This window comes from Pan troglodytes, chromosome 5, assembly GCF_028858775.2.
Source record: "Pan troglodytes isolate AG18354 chromosome 5, NHGRI_mPanTro3-v2.0_pri, whole genome shotgun sequence".
Classification (NCBI taxonomy): Eukaryota; Metazoa; Chordata; class Mammalia; order Primates; family Hominidae; genus Pan; species Pan troglodytes.
In genome coordinates, this window is record NC_072403.2 from 101,280,890 (window position 1) to 101,298,703 (window position 17,814).

Genomic DNA, 17,814 nt, shown 5'->3' on the forward strand with positions numbered 1-17,814 from the left:
CAGGATTTCATCTTCTGTGAATTGCCCGTTTCTGTTCTTTGCACATTTTTCTATTGGATTTTAATTTTTTTTTTTGCTTGTTGTAAGGAGAGTTTGCCAAGGATTCTTGTCATCAATAGGTGTTCTTTATCAAGAGTTTTTTCTGTATCTATTTAGAGAATCCTATGATTTTCAAAATTAGAGATGTACAAAATTTTAAAAATGACATATATACATATGACTTGTGATAGCAAAATAGTGGAAACAATTTAAATATCCTTCAATAAGACAGTTGGCAAATAAAGTATGATAGATCCATACAGTGGAATAATAAACCATTAAAAATATGAAGAAGTTGTATATGAGCTGATAGATTCCCAAGATATAGTGCTAAGTAAAAAAAACCAATGTACAGAAGAGTATGTATAGTACAATAACAACGAGAGTATATATAGCCACACAAGAGTATGTATAGCACAATCGTCTAGAAAGTGGGGTGGGGAGGATATATATGCATATTTCATATGCATAAAATAGCTTTGGAAGGACATGAAAAAGATTTTTATAGGCATCTAGAAAAACAGAAGGGATAATTCCCCTGGCTCTGCATGAGCCAAGTACATCCAGGAGGGACAGCGTTTGGAACCAAGAGCTGCCTGTGAATAGCACAGGCCCAGGGAGAAGTGTACGGGGTGGGCACATTCACGATCACACTATATTAGAGTCTATTGAAGGGCATGGATTATTGATCTTGTAAAAATTAAAAACTTTCGGAAAACAGTCTTCAACTATTTGAAGGATAGTCATGTGGAAGAGAGACTTCTTCTGAGTAGCACCATAATTACAGCTCTCAAGGTGGTATACGTAGGAGCCTCAGAGAGACAGATTGGCCCTCAAAATGATGCAAACTCTCCGATGGTCCCACCACTCCAAAGATGGCTGGGGTTGTTTCAAGAGAGAGGGTCACATGCTGTATGATTTCATTTACATGCAGTTCAAGAGTAAGCAAAACTAGTCCATGGAGACAGAGGTCAGAAAAATGGTTACCCTTGGGAAGTACCAAGGGTACCTTGGGAGGGGGTGTGAGGGAGCCTTCTGGGAGCTGGAAAGTTCTGTATCTCGATCTGCATAGTGTTTTCAAGGGTAACTGTCTACATATGTAAAAATTCAAGCTATACACTTAAGACTTGTGCACCTTACATATATATGTCGGTAGTAGGCAGAATAATGCCCCAGAGATTTATACATCCTCACCTCCAGAACCTGGGGATGTGTGTGGTTGGATGGCAAAGGAGAACTAAGAACATGTGCAGATAATTAAGGTAGCGAATCAGCTGACCTTACAATGGGGAGAGTAGCCTGAAGTACCCAGGTGGGCCCAATGTAATCACAAGAATCCTTAAATGTGGAAGAGAGAGGCAGAAGAGAAGGTCAGAGTGATGCCATGTTTAAACGACTTAGCCCGCTGTTGGCTGGCTTTGACCACAGAGAAAGGGAGCCAGGAGCCACAGAACGTGGACGGCCTCTAGAACCCAGGAAGTACAAGAGAATGGATGCTGCCTAGAACCTCCAGAAAGGAACATGGCCCTGCTGACGCCTTGCTTCTAACCCAGCGAGACCCATTCCGGACTTCTGAACCACAGAACTGTAAGATAATACATCTGTGTTGTGTTGTCTCCACATTTGTGATAATTTGTTATAAAACTTAGAGGAAAGTAATACAATGTTTTACCTCCCAAAAATTTTTTAGCAGAGTGTCTGAGGTGGACTAGGGAGTGTGCTGGAACAGGGCCGGAACAGTTTACCCCTGCATAAACTATAAAGAATATGTTGATGGACTACCTCAGCGTAACATTCAAAATTCCCTGTCCACAGCCAACTCCCCAGGCACACAGCCCCGTATCCCTCTCCTCTGTGAAAATGAGTTTGCCTGTGGGCAGCCTTGCCCTTTTCCACTGACTGTAAGCTTAATTGTGTGGGGAAACATTTCAGACATTCTTCATCCCTGAGGAAGGAGGTGCCTTCTGCCCTGCCTCTGTGAGGTTGGAAAACATCCAGTCCCCAACAGCACCTGGGCTTCTCCCCATGGGATAGCCAAGGAGTGGCCAGACTGGGCCCAGCTGCCCTGGCATTGCTGGCGCAGGGGAATTGTTACTGGGGGTTATATGGCTTGACTTTGCATTTGCTGCATGTTCCTTTCCTCAAGGGCTTCTTGCAAAGTTTGAGTTAATTTGAACTGTTGGCAACGACTCTTTTTCCCTCGGTGGGGGTAATCGAACGTTTCAGTTTAGAAATAGGCCTGATTTTTCTTATGGTGAGGGCCGGCTCCTAAACAGGTGATGAGCACCACGTGTGAGCATGCGATTGCGGGTGGGGAGTGGGTGAGGCTGCACTCGATCTGTGGCTCCTCCCTCCAGAGCAGCATCACCATCACCCGGGCACTTAGAGATGCAAATTCTTCGGCCGCCCCTCCCCAGGCCTGATGAATCAGACACTGTAGGGATGTGTTCAGGGGTCTGGGTTTAAGGTAGCCTGGTGGGTGATGCTGATCCACACTCAAGTTGAGAACCCCTGGATTCCCGACCTTGAAGGAGACATTCAGGAGTGAGACTACAACTTGCCATGTCCTGGTGGCCGCTTCCTTTTTGCTGTCAGACTTCCAACATCCCATCTGGACCAGCTATGGGTATCTCCCACCGGCGCGCCCCCTCCTTCCCCACTGCCCTTGCTGAGTGGCAAGACTTTTCCTAGGCCTCGGCCTCTTTGACCTCTCCCATGGGGTGCCCTGCTTGAAACTCCCTCCCTCTGGGGTCTCTGTGACAGCTCTTGCCCGACTCCTCCTCTCCCTCCCAAGGGCCTTGGGCCCTTTCTCTTCTCTGCAGATACTCAGCTCCCCGCCCGCACCCCCAACAACCAACTCTCACCCTAAAGCCAATGACAGTCTTCCTCCTGGGCCTATCTCTGACCCAAATCCTATGGCCTAAATGTTTTTCAATGCCTACAAGAGATCTCCAAGGAATATCTGGCCAATTTCTTAAATTTGACCTGTCTAAATATTGCATGATCACACTTAGACGTGGAATCTAAAATAGTCAAATTCACAGAAGCAGAGAGGAGAACAGTGGTTGCCAGGGACTGGAGGATGAAGAGAATGAGGAAATATTGATTAAAGTGTACAAGTTTCAGTTATGCAAAGTGAGTAAGTTCTGGTGATCGAATGTACAGCAATGTGACTATAACTAACAACACTGTATTGAGTAGTTGGGATTTGCTAAGAGGGTAGACCTTAAGCATTCTCATCACAAAAGAAAATGGTAACTATGTGAGGTGATACATTTATAAGCTTGTTTGTGGTGATTTTATAATATATATGCATATCAAGGCATCAAGTTGTATACCTTAAATATATACAATTTTTACTTGTTAATTATACCTCAAAGCAGAAAACAAAATGAAAAAAAAACTATGACAGACCTGTCTAATGGGACCCAGCCCTGCCCCACTGCCCAGCAGCCCAGTCCTTCAGGAGCATGGTGACCTCGATGGTCACCTCCACACGGATGGGGTCCTTAAGTACCAGGCAAAGGAATGAGACTGCCACGAGGGTGGGTGGCTGCAGAGGAGGGGCTGTGTGGGACACAGGGCAGGGAGGGAAGTTTAATTTTAATGGAAGGAGCAAGTAGGAGCGTGTCATGGTGTCAGGTTACGGCTTGTGTTCCAGAGGGAAGCTGGGGAAGGGCCAGAGGTGTCCCCTCCTTCAAGGGTAGAAGCCCCTGGGAAGAAGCCCGAGGGAGCCCCAGAAGACCAGCTTCTCTCCAGCTCCTGTACCCCATCCCATTTCTCCTAAAATGTAGCAGTGAAGCACTAACCTCACCCAGTGTGGGGAAGACGAGAGGCAGAGCCAGGGAGTCCAAGAAGCAGCTCAAAAAGGAGGCTGCTGCCCCAAAGTGAGCCAGTGCCCTTGCTCTGAGTCGGCTCCGTGAGCCTTGGTGGGACCAGAGGCGCGGCAACCGGGGCCCTGCTGACCAGGCTCCTGTGACTTGGAAGTCCAGGGGTCAAACCTCCTCTAGGGAAGAGGCCACAGAATAAAGCACCAGGAGAGCCAAGGGGGCACGAGGGTCTCTGCTCACAATCTGGGCACCCCAAATGCAGCACACTTGGGTGCTAAAGTAGCCAGCAAGGTGAAAGTTGTGTGACAGAACGACCCTAGAAAGTTCTTCAGAAGGCATCACATTGGAGACAGTCCAGCTGGGGAAGCAACCAGGCAGAAACCTAAGAAGCAGTACAAGTCTTTGCCCTGAGAGAGACCCTCAGAGCCAGGAGCTGTGTCGAGAAGGCACAGGCCCACTGGCTCCTCAGGAACAGGGCCCGTGTCTTTGTCATGTCTGCGTCTGGAGCCTTTGCAGTGCTGCGTGCACCCCCACCTCCATCGCCGCCTCGCACACACTGGCTGCACTGGCCAGGCTGCGCTAAGTGCTTCCAGCGGGACATCTGAGTCCATCCTCACAACGGCTGGCTAAGGTGGGTGCTGATATCACCCCCATTCCACAGGTGAGGACTTGAGGATTAGAAGGTGACTGAGTCCCCAGCTAGAGGGAGGCACAGCCATGAGCTGATCCCCATTGGTCTACCTTCAGAGCCCTGTGCTTAATCACTGCCCTGTGTTATGCAGAACATTCTTAATAAATAAAAATATTGTTTACTGAGCACTTCCTATATGCCATGTACTGTGCTAGAGACATCACACACATTACTCACTTAATTCTTAGAACTCCCCTCTGAACAGGTGCTATAATTATCCCCACTTTATGAGGCAATTAAGGAACAGAGAGGCTCAAGAACATGCCTAAGGCCACACAGTGAGAGACAGAGCTGAGGTTTGGACTTCCCAAGGTAGTATTGCCTCAGAGTGGTGGTTTTCAAACATCTCTGCAAATTTTTTAACACTTCTCCTAGCAAGAGATGAGGTTTAGTTCCCCTCCCCTTGAACCTAGGTGAGACTTGGTAATCAATTCAATGAACAAAATTCAACAGGAATGATGATGGCTGCAAACTTCCATCTGCTGGTTTCTCTTCAGTTGCCATGGAGATCACAGAGAAACCAGAGAGGGGAGGACCAATGGGGAAAAGCATCTGGGGTGGGGTGGGGGCAGAGACAAAAAAAGGAGGGCTAGAGGGGATCAGAGAGAGGGGAACCAGAGTGGAAAAGGAGGAAAGGAGGAAACCAGTGAGAGAGAGCAAGGGGGATGATGCCAGGATGCCTGAGGAGCCCCAGCTTTGGGGTCTTCAGCCCAGGCACCAGACACAAGCATGAAAACACCTTCGAGTGTTTTCACAAGCATGAAAACACCCATCAGCTGCCACCATCTGACTACAACTGCATGAGAGCCCCAGTGAGAACTGCACAGCTGAGCCCGGTCAATCCAATTTGTGAGCAAATACATAAATGCCTGTTATTTTAAGTCACTGTCTTAGGGTGGCTTATTATGCAGGAGTAGATAACCAGAAACCCAGTGTCCATGTTTTATTTTGATTTTGATTTTTAGAGACAGCATCTTACTCTGTTGCCCAGGCTGGAGTACAGATAGCTCACTGCAAGTCTTGAACTCCTGGGCTCAAGTGATCCTCCCACTTCAACCTCCCAAGTGGCTAGGACTACAGGTGTGCACCACCAAGCTCAGCTAATTTTAAAAAATTATTTTTTTATAAAGACCAGGTCTCACTGTGTTGCCCAGGCTGGTTTCAAATTCCGGCCTCAAGAGATCCACCTCAGTCTCCCAAATTGTTGGGATTATAGGCGTAAGACACCGTGCCCAGCTAATGTTTTTAATCACTACAGTGTGAACAAACTAATCAATAAGTGACTGAAAGAATGAATCAATGATGTCAAAGGAAAAAAAGGTCATATACTGAGTTCAAAACAGCCAAGAGATGCTTCATGTAAGAGGAAAGAGATTAAGCTGGGCTCTAGGCATGGTGAGTCCGTCAGAAGGAGCAAGACCATGCAGTGGGGTGCTGTGAACAAATGTTCACAGGCAGAAAGAAGCACAGATGTGCAGGGCCAGAGAGCATGCTAGGAGAGAAGAGGCCTTGCCTGGGAGGAGAGAGGAAGTGAGCAGAGGAGGCAGTGGGCCAGGCTGCGGAGAGGTATCGAGATCCAGCTGCATTGCATCCTGTAGAACAAGGGAAGCCTTGAAGCTTCAGAGGGAGCAGTGCTGAGGAAGGGGTGTTTGAAAAGTGAACCTGCCTAAGAGATATGGGAGAGCCAGAGGTGATGCTGGAAGATTAAGGCCATGGTGTTGGGGGATGGCAATATTCTCAACTTTATCAATATCACTTCCTAAAGAGAGAATTTAACTTGAATTTGAATTCTGATTTAAATTAAATACTAAGGATAAGATTTTGTCAGACAGGGCGCAGCTAGGATTCCTTCACCCTCCAAGATCATGTGGAGAACATGATATATATATATATATATATGCTCATCTATTGCTATATGATAGCAATCCCACTTCTGGGTATATTTCCAAAAGAATCAAAAGTAGGGCCTTGAACAGATATTTGCACATCCATATTCATAGCAGCACTATTCACAATAGCCAAAAAGAAGAAACAACACAAATGTCAATCAACAGATGAATGGATACACAAAATGTGGTATACATATCCAGTGGAACATTCAGCCTTTAAAAAAAGGAAATTCTATCACATACTACAACATGTACCTTGAAGACATTATGCTAGATGGAATATGCCAGTCATAAAAGCCACTCAAAAGTAGTATAATTCCTATATGAAGTTGTTAGAATAGTCAGTTATGGAGACAGAAAGTTGAATGGTGGTTGCCAGGGGCTGAACGGGTGAGAGAGAAATAGGGAATTCTTGTTTAATGAATATAGAGTTTCTGTTTGGAAAGATGAAAAAAGTTCTGGAGATGGATGGTGGCGATAGTTGTGTAACAATGTGAATATACTTAATGCCACTGAACTGTACACTCAAAAATGGTCAAAAGGGTCAATTTTATATTATATATTTCTCCACAATTTTTAAAATGAAATTTAAAAGAAAATCAGGGCTGGGCACAGTGGTTCATGTTCATGCCTAGCACTTTGGGAGGCTAAGGCGGGCAGATCACTTGAACCCAGAAGTTCGAGACCAGCCTGGCAACATGGCGAAAACCTGTCTCTACACAAAATATAAGAAATTAGCCAGGCATGTTGGTGCACGCCTATAGCCCCAGCTACTCAGGCGGCTGAAGTGGAAGGATCACCTGAGCCCGGACAGTTGAGGCTGCAGTAAGCTCTGATCCTGCCACTGCATTCCAGACTGCACAAGAGAGCGAGACCATGTCTCAGATAAATAAAAGAAATAAAAGAAAATCAGCATTGCAGCATTTCTCCCAACAAAAGGAGGAGGAACCCTGTGCCCCTGGAGGTTCTAACCAGGGCATACTACCTAATCAAACAGCTGGTCGCTTAGACAAGGTATTTTTGTTTCAACTGATCCATGGGATTATTAGGAAGCTGACAGATTTTTAATCTTTTCTCTTTCTAGACTAAAAAGGTCACCCAACGGGTATCTAGTGCTAAGCTGATTCCTCTCTCTCTCCACTACTTTTAATTTTTAAAAAATATTTTGTTTAAAAACTTGGTGCTTGGGCCCCACCCCCAGAGATTCTGATTTAATTAGTCTGGGGTATAGTCTGAGCATGATAATTTTTCGTTGTTGTTTTTGAGCCAGAGTCTCACCCGTCGCCCAGGCTGGAGTGCAGTGGCGCAATCTTGGCTCACTGCAACCTCTGCCTCCTGAGTTCAAGCAATTATCATGCCTCAGCCACCCAAGTAGCTGGGACTACAGGCGTGTGTCACCACACCAGGCTAAATTTTTGTATGTTTAATAGAGATGGGTTTTCACCATGTTGACCAGGTTGGTCTCAAACTCCTAGCCTCAAGTAATCCACCCACCTCGACCTCCCAAAGAGCTGGGATTTCAGGCATGAGCCACCACACCCAGCCTCTATCAACTACTTTTAAACACCATTCCACAGGAAGTCCCTCTTGGAGAAATAAGATGGGAATGAGGACATAGTCCACAACAATATTGAGGATATTGAGGGACATCTTTGCTCAAATGACCTGCTTAGTGTGGTGGGCGCTACTGGAAGGGGGTGTTAGGCTGGGCCGGCACTTTGGGTGGGTTGGGCCCAGGCTCTACTTTTTTTTTTTTTATACTTTAAGTTCTAGGGTACATGTGTACAACGTGCAGGTTTGTTACATATGTATACATGTGCCATGTTGGTGTGCTGCACCCATTAGCTCGTCATTTACATTAGGTATATCTCCTAATGCTATCCCTCCCCACTCCCCCCACCCCACAACAGGCCCTGGTGTGTGATGTTCCCCTTCCTGTGTCCAAGTGTTCTCATTGTTCAATTCCCACCTATGAGTGAGAACATGTGGTGTTTGGTTTTTTGTCCTTGCGATAGTTTGCTGAGAATGATGGTTTCCAGCTTCATCCATGTCCCTAAAAAGGACATGAACTCATCCTTTTTTATGGCTGCATTGTATTCCATGGTGTATATGTGCCACATTTTCTTAATCCAGTCTATCATTGATGGACATTTGGGTTGGTTCCAAGTCTTTGCTATTGTGAATAGTTCCGCAGTAAACATACATGTGCATGTGTCTTTATAGCAGCATGATTTATAATCCTTTGGATATATACCCAGTAATGGGATGGCTGGGTCAAATGGTATTTCTAGTTCTAGATCCTTGAGGAATCGCCACACTGTCTTCCACAATGGTTGAACTAGTCTACAGTCCCACCAACAGTGTAAAAGTGTTCCTATTTCTCCACATCCTCTCCAGCACCTGTTGTTTCCTGACTTTTTAATGATGGCCATTCTAACTGGTGTGAGATGGTATCTCATTGTGGTTTTGATTTGCATTTCTCTGATGGCCAGTGATGATGAGCATTTTTTCATGTGTCTGTTGGCTGCATTAATGTCTTTTGAGAAGTGTCTGTTCTTATCCTTTGCCCACTTTTTGATGGGATTTTTTTTTAATTTGTTTGAGTTCATTGTAGATTCTGGATATTAGCCCTGTGTCAGATGAGTAGATTGCAAAACTTTTCTTCCATTCTGTAGGTTGCCTGTTCACTCTGATGGTAGTTTCTTTCGCTGTGCAGAAGCTCTTTAGTTTAATTAGATCCCATTTGTCAATTTTGGCTTCTGTTGCCATTGCTTTTGGTGTTTTAGACATGAAGTCCTTGCCCATGCCTATGTCCTGAATGGTATTGCCTAGGTTTTCTTCTAGGGTTTTTATGGTTTTAGGTCTAACATTTAAGTCTTTAATCCATCTTGAATTAATTTTTGTATAAGGTGTAAGGAAGGGATCCAGTTTCAGCTTTCTACATATGGCTAGCCAGTTTTCCCAGCACCATTTATTAAATAGGGAATCGTTTCCCCATTTCTTGTTTTTGTCAGGTTTGTCAAAGATCAGATGGTTGTAGATGTGTGGTATTATTTCTGTGGGTTCCGTTCTGTTCCATTGGTCTATATCTCTGTTTTGGTACCAGTACCATGCTGTTTTGGTTACTTTGGGGGCCCAGGCTCTACTTCTAACTAGAAGCCTGTCAGGGGCTGCTTCCAGGGAATGAGACACCTTCTATATCACCTGCACAGAGTCACCTTTGTGCTGTCTGTGCAGCCTCCTTTCTCACAGAGACCTGCCCATGAGGTGCTGAGTGAAATGGGGACACCCAGGAGCACCTGCAGGGAAGGCTTCTTGGCTCTAAGCCATCTTCAAATGCTCCCATAGGGTTCAGGTTATAAAGATCATTGACAGCACAAGCAGTGGGAATCCCCGTCCTGCGATCATCCCATCTTGCCTGGCTGGCCAGAACTCTGGGTGTCTTATTTATGGACTCATGGAGGCAGGGAGCCCTGGTACCTCACTATATGCTCTCCTCCCCCCGTTTCATCCAAGTGACATTTGGGCATCCAGGAAAGCCCTGCAGGAGATCACAGGTGCCCAGAGGACCAACTGCCATGGGGAGGAGGCTTGGAAGGAAGGAGGAGTGGCCCCCACCTATGCTGTGGTGGCTGAGATCTTGACTCCTATGGAAGGTGATGCCTCTTTCCTTAGCAGCTTCCCCAAAGTCAGAGCCCTCCCCAGGGTCAGAAGCTTACCCAGGCAGGGGCAGGGAGCAGTCCTGACCCTCCACGCTCTGGAGGGCCCCACAGAAGGGCCCAGCAGATGCAGTGGTCACACCACAAGAAGTCCACTTTCCTCCTGGAACTGGCTTGAGGAAGGAGCAGCGTGATGGGGACTGTGGCGTGTTGCAGCATTCTGCTCAGAGTCAGGGTTTCTGGGAACATGGCAGGATTTCATCTGCCATTCCAAGAGCTAACTCCTGGTGGGAGCATTTTCATAAGGCTTTCGCTTTTGCAGCTGATGTCACAAAAGAAACCTAAGTTCTGCCTCTGGCTGTTCGGTGGCCATCACCTAACTCCTTGGACCCCAGGCTCTTCTTCTACATACCGAAGGTACTGACCAGGTGATGGCCCAGGCTCCTGATAGCATCACTAGCCTTGGGTAAAAAGGTACAACACATTGTTAAGAATAGCACCCACACTCAGTGCACACCCACAAAAGACCACACTGAGGCACGGCCATGTTATGACTTTTGAGGACCCTGGGCACTTTTGCTTCATGGGCCTCTTCCTCTATAAAAAAATATCAAAAAGCATATTTTATGATTGTATTGGTTTAATGATGAACATATTAATAGTATATATTAAAACAACTTCTGCTTAAAAGTTTGTTTTTCTTATTTTAAGATAAAGCAAAAACATTTTGTTGTGGGCCCCAGGCAGTGTGCCTATGCCGCCTAATGGATATGTCAGCTCTGCGTCAAGACATGCAAGTAGGAGACAAGAAAGGGACCCAGCTAGGAGGGGGGGTCCAACCTCAGCTGACCTGGGACATTTACTTCACCTCTCTGTGCCTCAGTTTCCTCATCTGGGGACAATAATAGTATCTACTTCATAGAATTGATGAGAGGATTAAAATAAGATTATATATATATGTGTACCTTGATTAGAATGATGCCTGGCATAAAAAAAAATCTCTATGAAAGTGGTAGTTGTGGCTGGGCACAGTGGCACACGCCTGTAATCCCAGCACTTTGGGAGGCTGAGGTGGGTGGATCACTTGAGGTCAGGAGTTCAAGACCAGCCTGGCCAACATGGTGAAACCCTGTCTCTACTAAAAATACAAAAAAATTAGGCATGGTGGTGCATGCCTGCAATCCCAGCTATTCAGGAGGCTGAGGGAGGAGAATCGCTTGAACCTGAGAGGCAGAGGTTGCAGTGAGCTGAGATTGCGCCACTGCACTCCAGCCTAGGTGACAAAGTGAAACTCCGTCTTGAAAAAAAAAAGTGGTAGTTGTCATGCATGTTATTGTTGGTTATTGTGTTTCCTAGCCACTGTACCCCTCTATACTCTTAACTGTTGCTGTGCAAGAAAAGTGGAGCTTCCTGCTTTTGGGGACGCCTTGCTTAGACTTCCTGGAGCAGATGCAGCTATTTTAAAGCTGCTTATTAGTATAACTTTATTTTCGTAAAATTCCTTGGCAGGCTTGCCCATGACGAATCCCCGAGGAAACCCAAGAGCTACCAGAAATATGGTGGCCTCTTCTTGACCTTCCGTGGGCGTCAATCAGGTTGCGGTTGGGAGGGAGATGAGTCACAGGCCTGTAATCTGCCACCTGCTTTTCTCCTTCTGCTTAGCAGGTGTCAGAGCTCAGGGAATTTAGTGGGAGGCTTTGAGGCCTTTTAAAATGCATAGGCCTCTGGGATAAATTAATTTCTTAATCCCTTAACAGTCACACAAGAGGAAGGTCTGACAGCTGGGTTTTTCAGAGGGGACAGGAACAAATGTCTGTCAGGGGTTTTACATACATTATCTTGTTTAATCTGGACAACAACCCCATATGTGGGGATTACTCTCCCCATTTTATAAACAAACAAATGGAGGCTCAAAGGATTGGTGACCTGCCTGGAGGTCACAGCTACTCCTTTTTACTGCCCCAGAATGATAGGACCTACTAGAGGATCAAGGGCAGAGAAAAAGGAGAAAGGGAAGCCAGCCCGCCTGGGTCTGTCTTGGCCAAGGTTCATCAACTGAAATTCTTGGTGCCTCAGTTTCCCCAAGAGGAGAGGAAAGTTGGCCCAGGGATCTCATACATTCTGCTATTCTTACCCCACTCTCTGCCTAGTCAGAGCAGATGACTGATTCCTTTCCCAGCTGCTATGGCCTGAATGTTTATGTCCCTGACAAATGTATATGTTGCAATCCTAACCCGCAATGGGATGGTACTAGGAAGTGGGCCTTTGGAAGGTGATGAGATCCTGAGGGTGGAGCCCTCACCAGTGGGATTAGTGCTCTTAGAAAAGAGGCCCTAGAGAGCTGCCTTGCCCCACCCACTATGTGAGGTTACAGTGAGAAGGCACCGTCTATGAACAGAAAGTGGGCCCTCACCACACACGGAAACTGTCGGCACCTTGATCTTACTTCCGGCCCCTGGAAACATGAGAAATACGTTTCCATTGTCTATAAGCTGCCCAGTCTATGGTGTTTTGTGTGAAAGCCAGAACTGACTAAGACACTGTCCACCTTCTCCATAGCATTTCTCTAGTTCCTGGGAAGGACACCCACTGGCCATGCCTCCCCTCCCTGACCCCAAGACTAACAGAGCACCTTTGGGGGCAGGTGTGCAAGGAATCTTTGTAATGAGTTAAGCTGTTGTTGCTGCACTGGAAAACAGGTGACTCCATCAAAATAGCAAACTCCCAGGTAGTCATGGCAACAAAGTTACAATGCCTTGTTCAGAATTCCACTCACACCCAGACACACACACATGCCAAAATAGTGCAGAGGCAGGGCCACACTAGGACTTTTGAGGATCCTGGGCACCTCTGCCTTCATGGGCCTCTTCCTCTATAAAAATGACAGAGGAGCTATTTTGTGTCCTGATTCTCCTTGCCTGCTCTTATTTTTGTAGGACAAAAAAGTTGGCAGCTGCAGGGCCTGTCTCCTTTGTGAATGTAAATGGCTTAGTCACTGGCGGGCCCTCTTTAGTCAACGGCCCTTTCCACTACTTCCTGCTCTTTTCTCCGTGGGAAAATTAGGGACTCAGGAAATGGAGTCAGATTTATGTGAGTGGGAAAAGTGCACCATCTGAGGAAGCGCTGTGCCAGAGGGAGCCAGAGAGGGCAGCACATCACATCCCTGGGGCCAACCTCCGGCCTGGCATCAAGGAAGAACAGTCCTACCTCCGAAGGCGGGCCTCATGCTGAAGTCGTGCTCGTCCACTCTGAGAAGCCGCTGAGGCTTTCCCTTCTGGATCTTGGTCACATCAAGGTTCTTCTTATATAAGTGACTGTGAAGACAAGCAAGAAACTATTTTCCATCGGCTCTTCAATGCATTGAGTGAGATGATTTGGGCGATTACTCCCTGCAAGATCTACCTGTTAGGCACCTTTTCTCCATTCTCCTTCTTGGCCCAGGGGAGAAGGAGGGCTGAAGGACCCTCCACACACACGCCAGATCCTCACAGGTAGACTGACCTGAGGACCAGGTTCTTCTGGAGCCTTCTGAAAGTGGATGCCCTCCTGGGCAGGACAACATTCTACCTTGGTAAAGGCTATAATTGGATGAAAATGGTTGGATTGGCTGCTAGCTAGACTAGTAAAGAAGAAAAGGGAGAAGATCAAAATAAACACAATTAGAAATGAGAAAGGGGGCTAGGTGCAGTGGCTCACACCTGTAATCCCAGCACTTTGGGAAGCTGAGGTGGGCAGATTGCTTGAGGTCATGAGTTTGAGACCAGCCTAGCCAACATGGTGAAACCCCATTTCTACTAAAAATACAAAAATTAGCTGGGCATGGTGGCACACACCTGTAGTCCCAGCTACTCAGGAGGCTAGGGCACAAGAATCACTTGAACCAAGGAGACGCAGGTTGCAGTGAGTGGAGATTGCGCCACCCGGGTGATAGAGTGAGACTCTGTCGCAAAAAAAAACAAATAAAAAGAAATGACAAAGGGGATGTTACCACTGACCCCACAGAAATACAAATAACCATCAGAGACTACCATGAACAACTCTGTGTACACAAACTAGAAAACCTAGAAGAGATGGATAAATTCCTGGACACATACACACCCCAAACCAAATAGTGAACCAGGAAGAAATTGATTCCTTGAATAGACCAATAATGAGCTCCGAAGTTGAATCAATAATAAATAGCGTACCAACCAAAAAAAAAAAAAAAAAAAAGGCCTAGGACCTGATGTATTCACAGCCAAATTCTACCAGATGTACAAAGAAGAACTGGTACCATTCCTACTAAAACTATTCCAAAAAATTGAGGAGGCGGGACTCCTCCCCAGTTCATTCTATGAGGCCAGCATCATCCTGATACCAAAACCTGGCAGAAACACACACACACACAAAAGAAAGCTTTAGGCCAATATCCTTGATGAACATTGAGGCAAACAATCCTCAACAAAATATTTGCAAACCAAATCCAGCAGCCCACCAAAAAGTGAATCCACCACAATCAAGTAGGCTTCAACCCCAGGATGCAAGTTTGGTTTAACATATGCAAATCAATAAATGTGATTCATCACATAAAACTAAAGACAAAAGCCACATTATTATCTCAATGGATGCACAAAAGGCTTTCGATAAAATTCAACACTCCTTCATATTAAAAACTCTTAATAAACTAGGTATTAAAGAAACATACTTCAAAATAGTAAGAGACATCTATGACAAACCCATAGCCAACGTCATACTAAATGGGCAAATGCTGGAAACATTCCCCTTGAAAACCAACACAAGACAAGGGTGCCCTCTCTCACCACTTCTATTCAACATAGTATTGTAAGTCCTGGCCAGGGCAATCAAGAAAGAGAACAAAATGAAGGGCATCCAAATAGGAAGAGAGGAAGTCAAACTATTCTTGTTTGCAGATGATGTGATTCTGTATCTAGAAAACCCCATAGTTTTGGCCCAAAAGCTCCTTCAGGTGATAAACAACTTCAGCAAAGTTTTGGGATACAAGATCAATGTAAAAAATCACTGGCATTCCTATATGCCAACAATGGTCAAGCCTAGAGCCAAATCAGGAATGAAATCCCATTCATGATTGCCACAAAAAGAATAAAATGCCTAGGAATACAGCTAACCAGGGAGGTGAAAGATCTCTACAATGAGAATTGCAAAAACACCACTCAAAGAAATCAGAGATGTCAGCAGCCAGCCCAGCCCGCCTTCCCGTCCGCAGCCGCCTGCCAGACACGCCCAGTATGAGGGAGATCGTGCACATTCAGGCCGGCCAGTGCGGCAACTAGATCGGGGCCAAGTTCTGGGAAGTCATCAGTGATGAGCATGGCATAGACCCCAGCGGCAACTACGTGGGGAACTCGGACTTGGAGCCGGAGCAGATCAGCATCTACTACAACGAGGCCTCTTCTCACAAGTATGTGCCTCGGGCCATGCGTCGACCTGGAGCCCGGGACCATGGACAGTGTCCGCTCGGGGCCTTTTGGACATTTTTTCAGGCCTGACAATTTAATCTTTGGTCAGAGTGGGGCCGTTAATAACTGGGCCAGGGGTCACTACACGGAGTGTGCGGAGCTGGTGGATTCCGTCCTGGATGTGCGGAAGAAGTGTGAGAACTGCGACGGTCTGTAGGGTTTCCAGCTGACCCTCTCGCTGGGCAGGGGCACAAGCTCGGGTATGGGCACGCTGCTCATCAGCAAGATGCATGAGGAGTATCCCAACTGCATTATGAACACCTTCAGCATAGTGCCCTCGCCCAAGGTGTCAGACACTGTGGTGGAGCCCTACAACCCCACGCTGTCCATCCACCAGCTGGTGGAGAATACAGATGAGACCTACTGCATCAACAAGGAGGCGCTCTAGGACATCTGCGTCAGCACCCTCAGGCTGGCCACGCCCACCTACGGGGACCTCAGCCACCTGATGTTGGCCACCATGAGCAGGATCACTACCTCCTTGTGCTTCCTGGGCCAGCTCAATGCGCACCTGCACAAGCTGGTGGTGAACATGGGTGCCCTTCCCCCGCCTGCACTTCTTCATGCCAGGCATGTAGCCCGGGCAGCCAGCATTACCGGGCCCTGACCGTGCCCGAGCTCACCCCTCAGATGTTTGACGCCAAGAACAAGATGGCTGCCCGCGACCAGCACCACGGCTGCTACCTGGCAGTGGCCACCGTGTTCCAGGGCTGCCTGTCCATGAAGGAGGTGGACGAGCAGATGCTGTCCATCCAGAGCAAAAACAGCAGCTACTTCGTGGAGTGGATCCCCAACAACATGAAGGTGGACGTGTGTGACATCCCACCCCCCTCAAGATGTCCTCCACCCTCATCAGCAACAGCACGGGCATCCAGGAGCTGTTCAAGCATCTCAGAGCAGTTCACGGCCATGTTCCAGCACAAGGCCTTCCTACACTGGTACATGGGCAAGGGCATGGACGAGATGGAGATCACCGAGGCCAAGAGCAACATGAATGACCTGGTGTCCGAGTACCAGCAGTACCAGGACTCCATGGCCCAGGAGGAGGGTGAGATGTTCGCAGATGAGGAGGAGGAGTTGGAGGCCCAGGGCCCCAAGTGAAGCTGCTTGCAGCTGGAGTGAGGGGCAGGTGGAAGCTGGGGCCAAGGCCAGCAGTATCTGACCTCCAGAGCCATCTTGCTGTCGACACTGTCCCCAGCTTTCCCCCACCACCTTGCCACTCACGCTAGGGCTGCCTTGCCACCCTCCTGCAGTGTTTACACCCGTCCTCCCCACCTAGGCCACATGTGTGCTGCTCCTGTCTCTGTCTTATTGCAGCTCCAGGCCTGACATTTTATGGATTTGTTTTTTACTGGTTTGTGTTTATATTTTCAGGGATACTTAATAAATCTATTGCTGTCAGATAAAAAAAAAGAAAGAAATCAGAGATGACACAAAGAAATGAAAATACATTTCATGCTCATGGATAGGAAGACTCAATATCATTAAAATGGTCATACTGCCTAAAACAATTTATAGATTCAATGCTATCTCTATCAAACTACCAAAGGTATTCTTCACAGAACTAGAAAAAACTATTTTAAAATTCATCTGGAATCAAAAAAAGACCCCAAATAGCCAAAGCAATCTTAAGGAGGAAAAAAAAAACAAAAAAACCAAAGCTGGAGACATCACATTACCTGACTTCAAACTATACTACAAGGCTATGGTAACCAAAACAGCATGGTACTGGTACAAAAACAGACACATAGACCAAAGGAACAGAATAGAGAGCCCAGAAATAAGGCTACACACCCACAGCCATCTGATCTTACGCAAAGCCAACAAAAGCAATAGGGCAAGGACACTTCATTCAATACATGGTGTTATGAGAACCGGCTAGCCATATGCAGAAGATTGAAATTGGACCCATTTTTTACACCATATACAAAAATCAACTCAAGATGGATTAAATACTGAAGTATAAAACTCAAAACTGTAAAAACCCTGGAAGACACCCTAGGCAATACCATTCCGGACACAGGAAGTGGGAAAGATTTCATGATGGAGATGCCAAAAGCAATTGCAGCAAAACAAAAACTTGAGAAATGGGATCTTATTAAACTTAAGAGCTTCTGCACAAAAAAATAAAGTATCAACATAGTAAATAGACACCCTACAGAATGGGAGAAAATATTTGCAAGCTATGCATCTGACAAAGATCTAATATCCAGCATCTATAAGGAACTT

The 17,814-nt window shown here is 46.5% G+C and overlaps 1 protein-coding gene and 1 pseudogene across 1 annotated transcript in view; one reads left to right on the top strand and one right to left on the bottom strand.

The window, feature by feature from the left end:
* Positions 1–17,814, bottom strand: part of GABRR2 (gamma-aminobutyric acid type A receptor subunit rho2) — a 55,615-nt gene that overhangs the window by 26,561 nt on the left and 11,240 nt on the right. Inside the window, exon 2 of the mRNA XM_527448.8 lies at positions 13,316–13,422. Coding sequence (XP_527448.5) covers positions 13,316–13,422 — 107 coding nt within the window. The remainder of the gene's footprint in view (positions 1–13,315; positions 13,423–17,814) is intronic.
* Positions 15,355–16,753, top strand: LOC743110 (tubulin beta-3 chain-like; annotated as a pseudogene).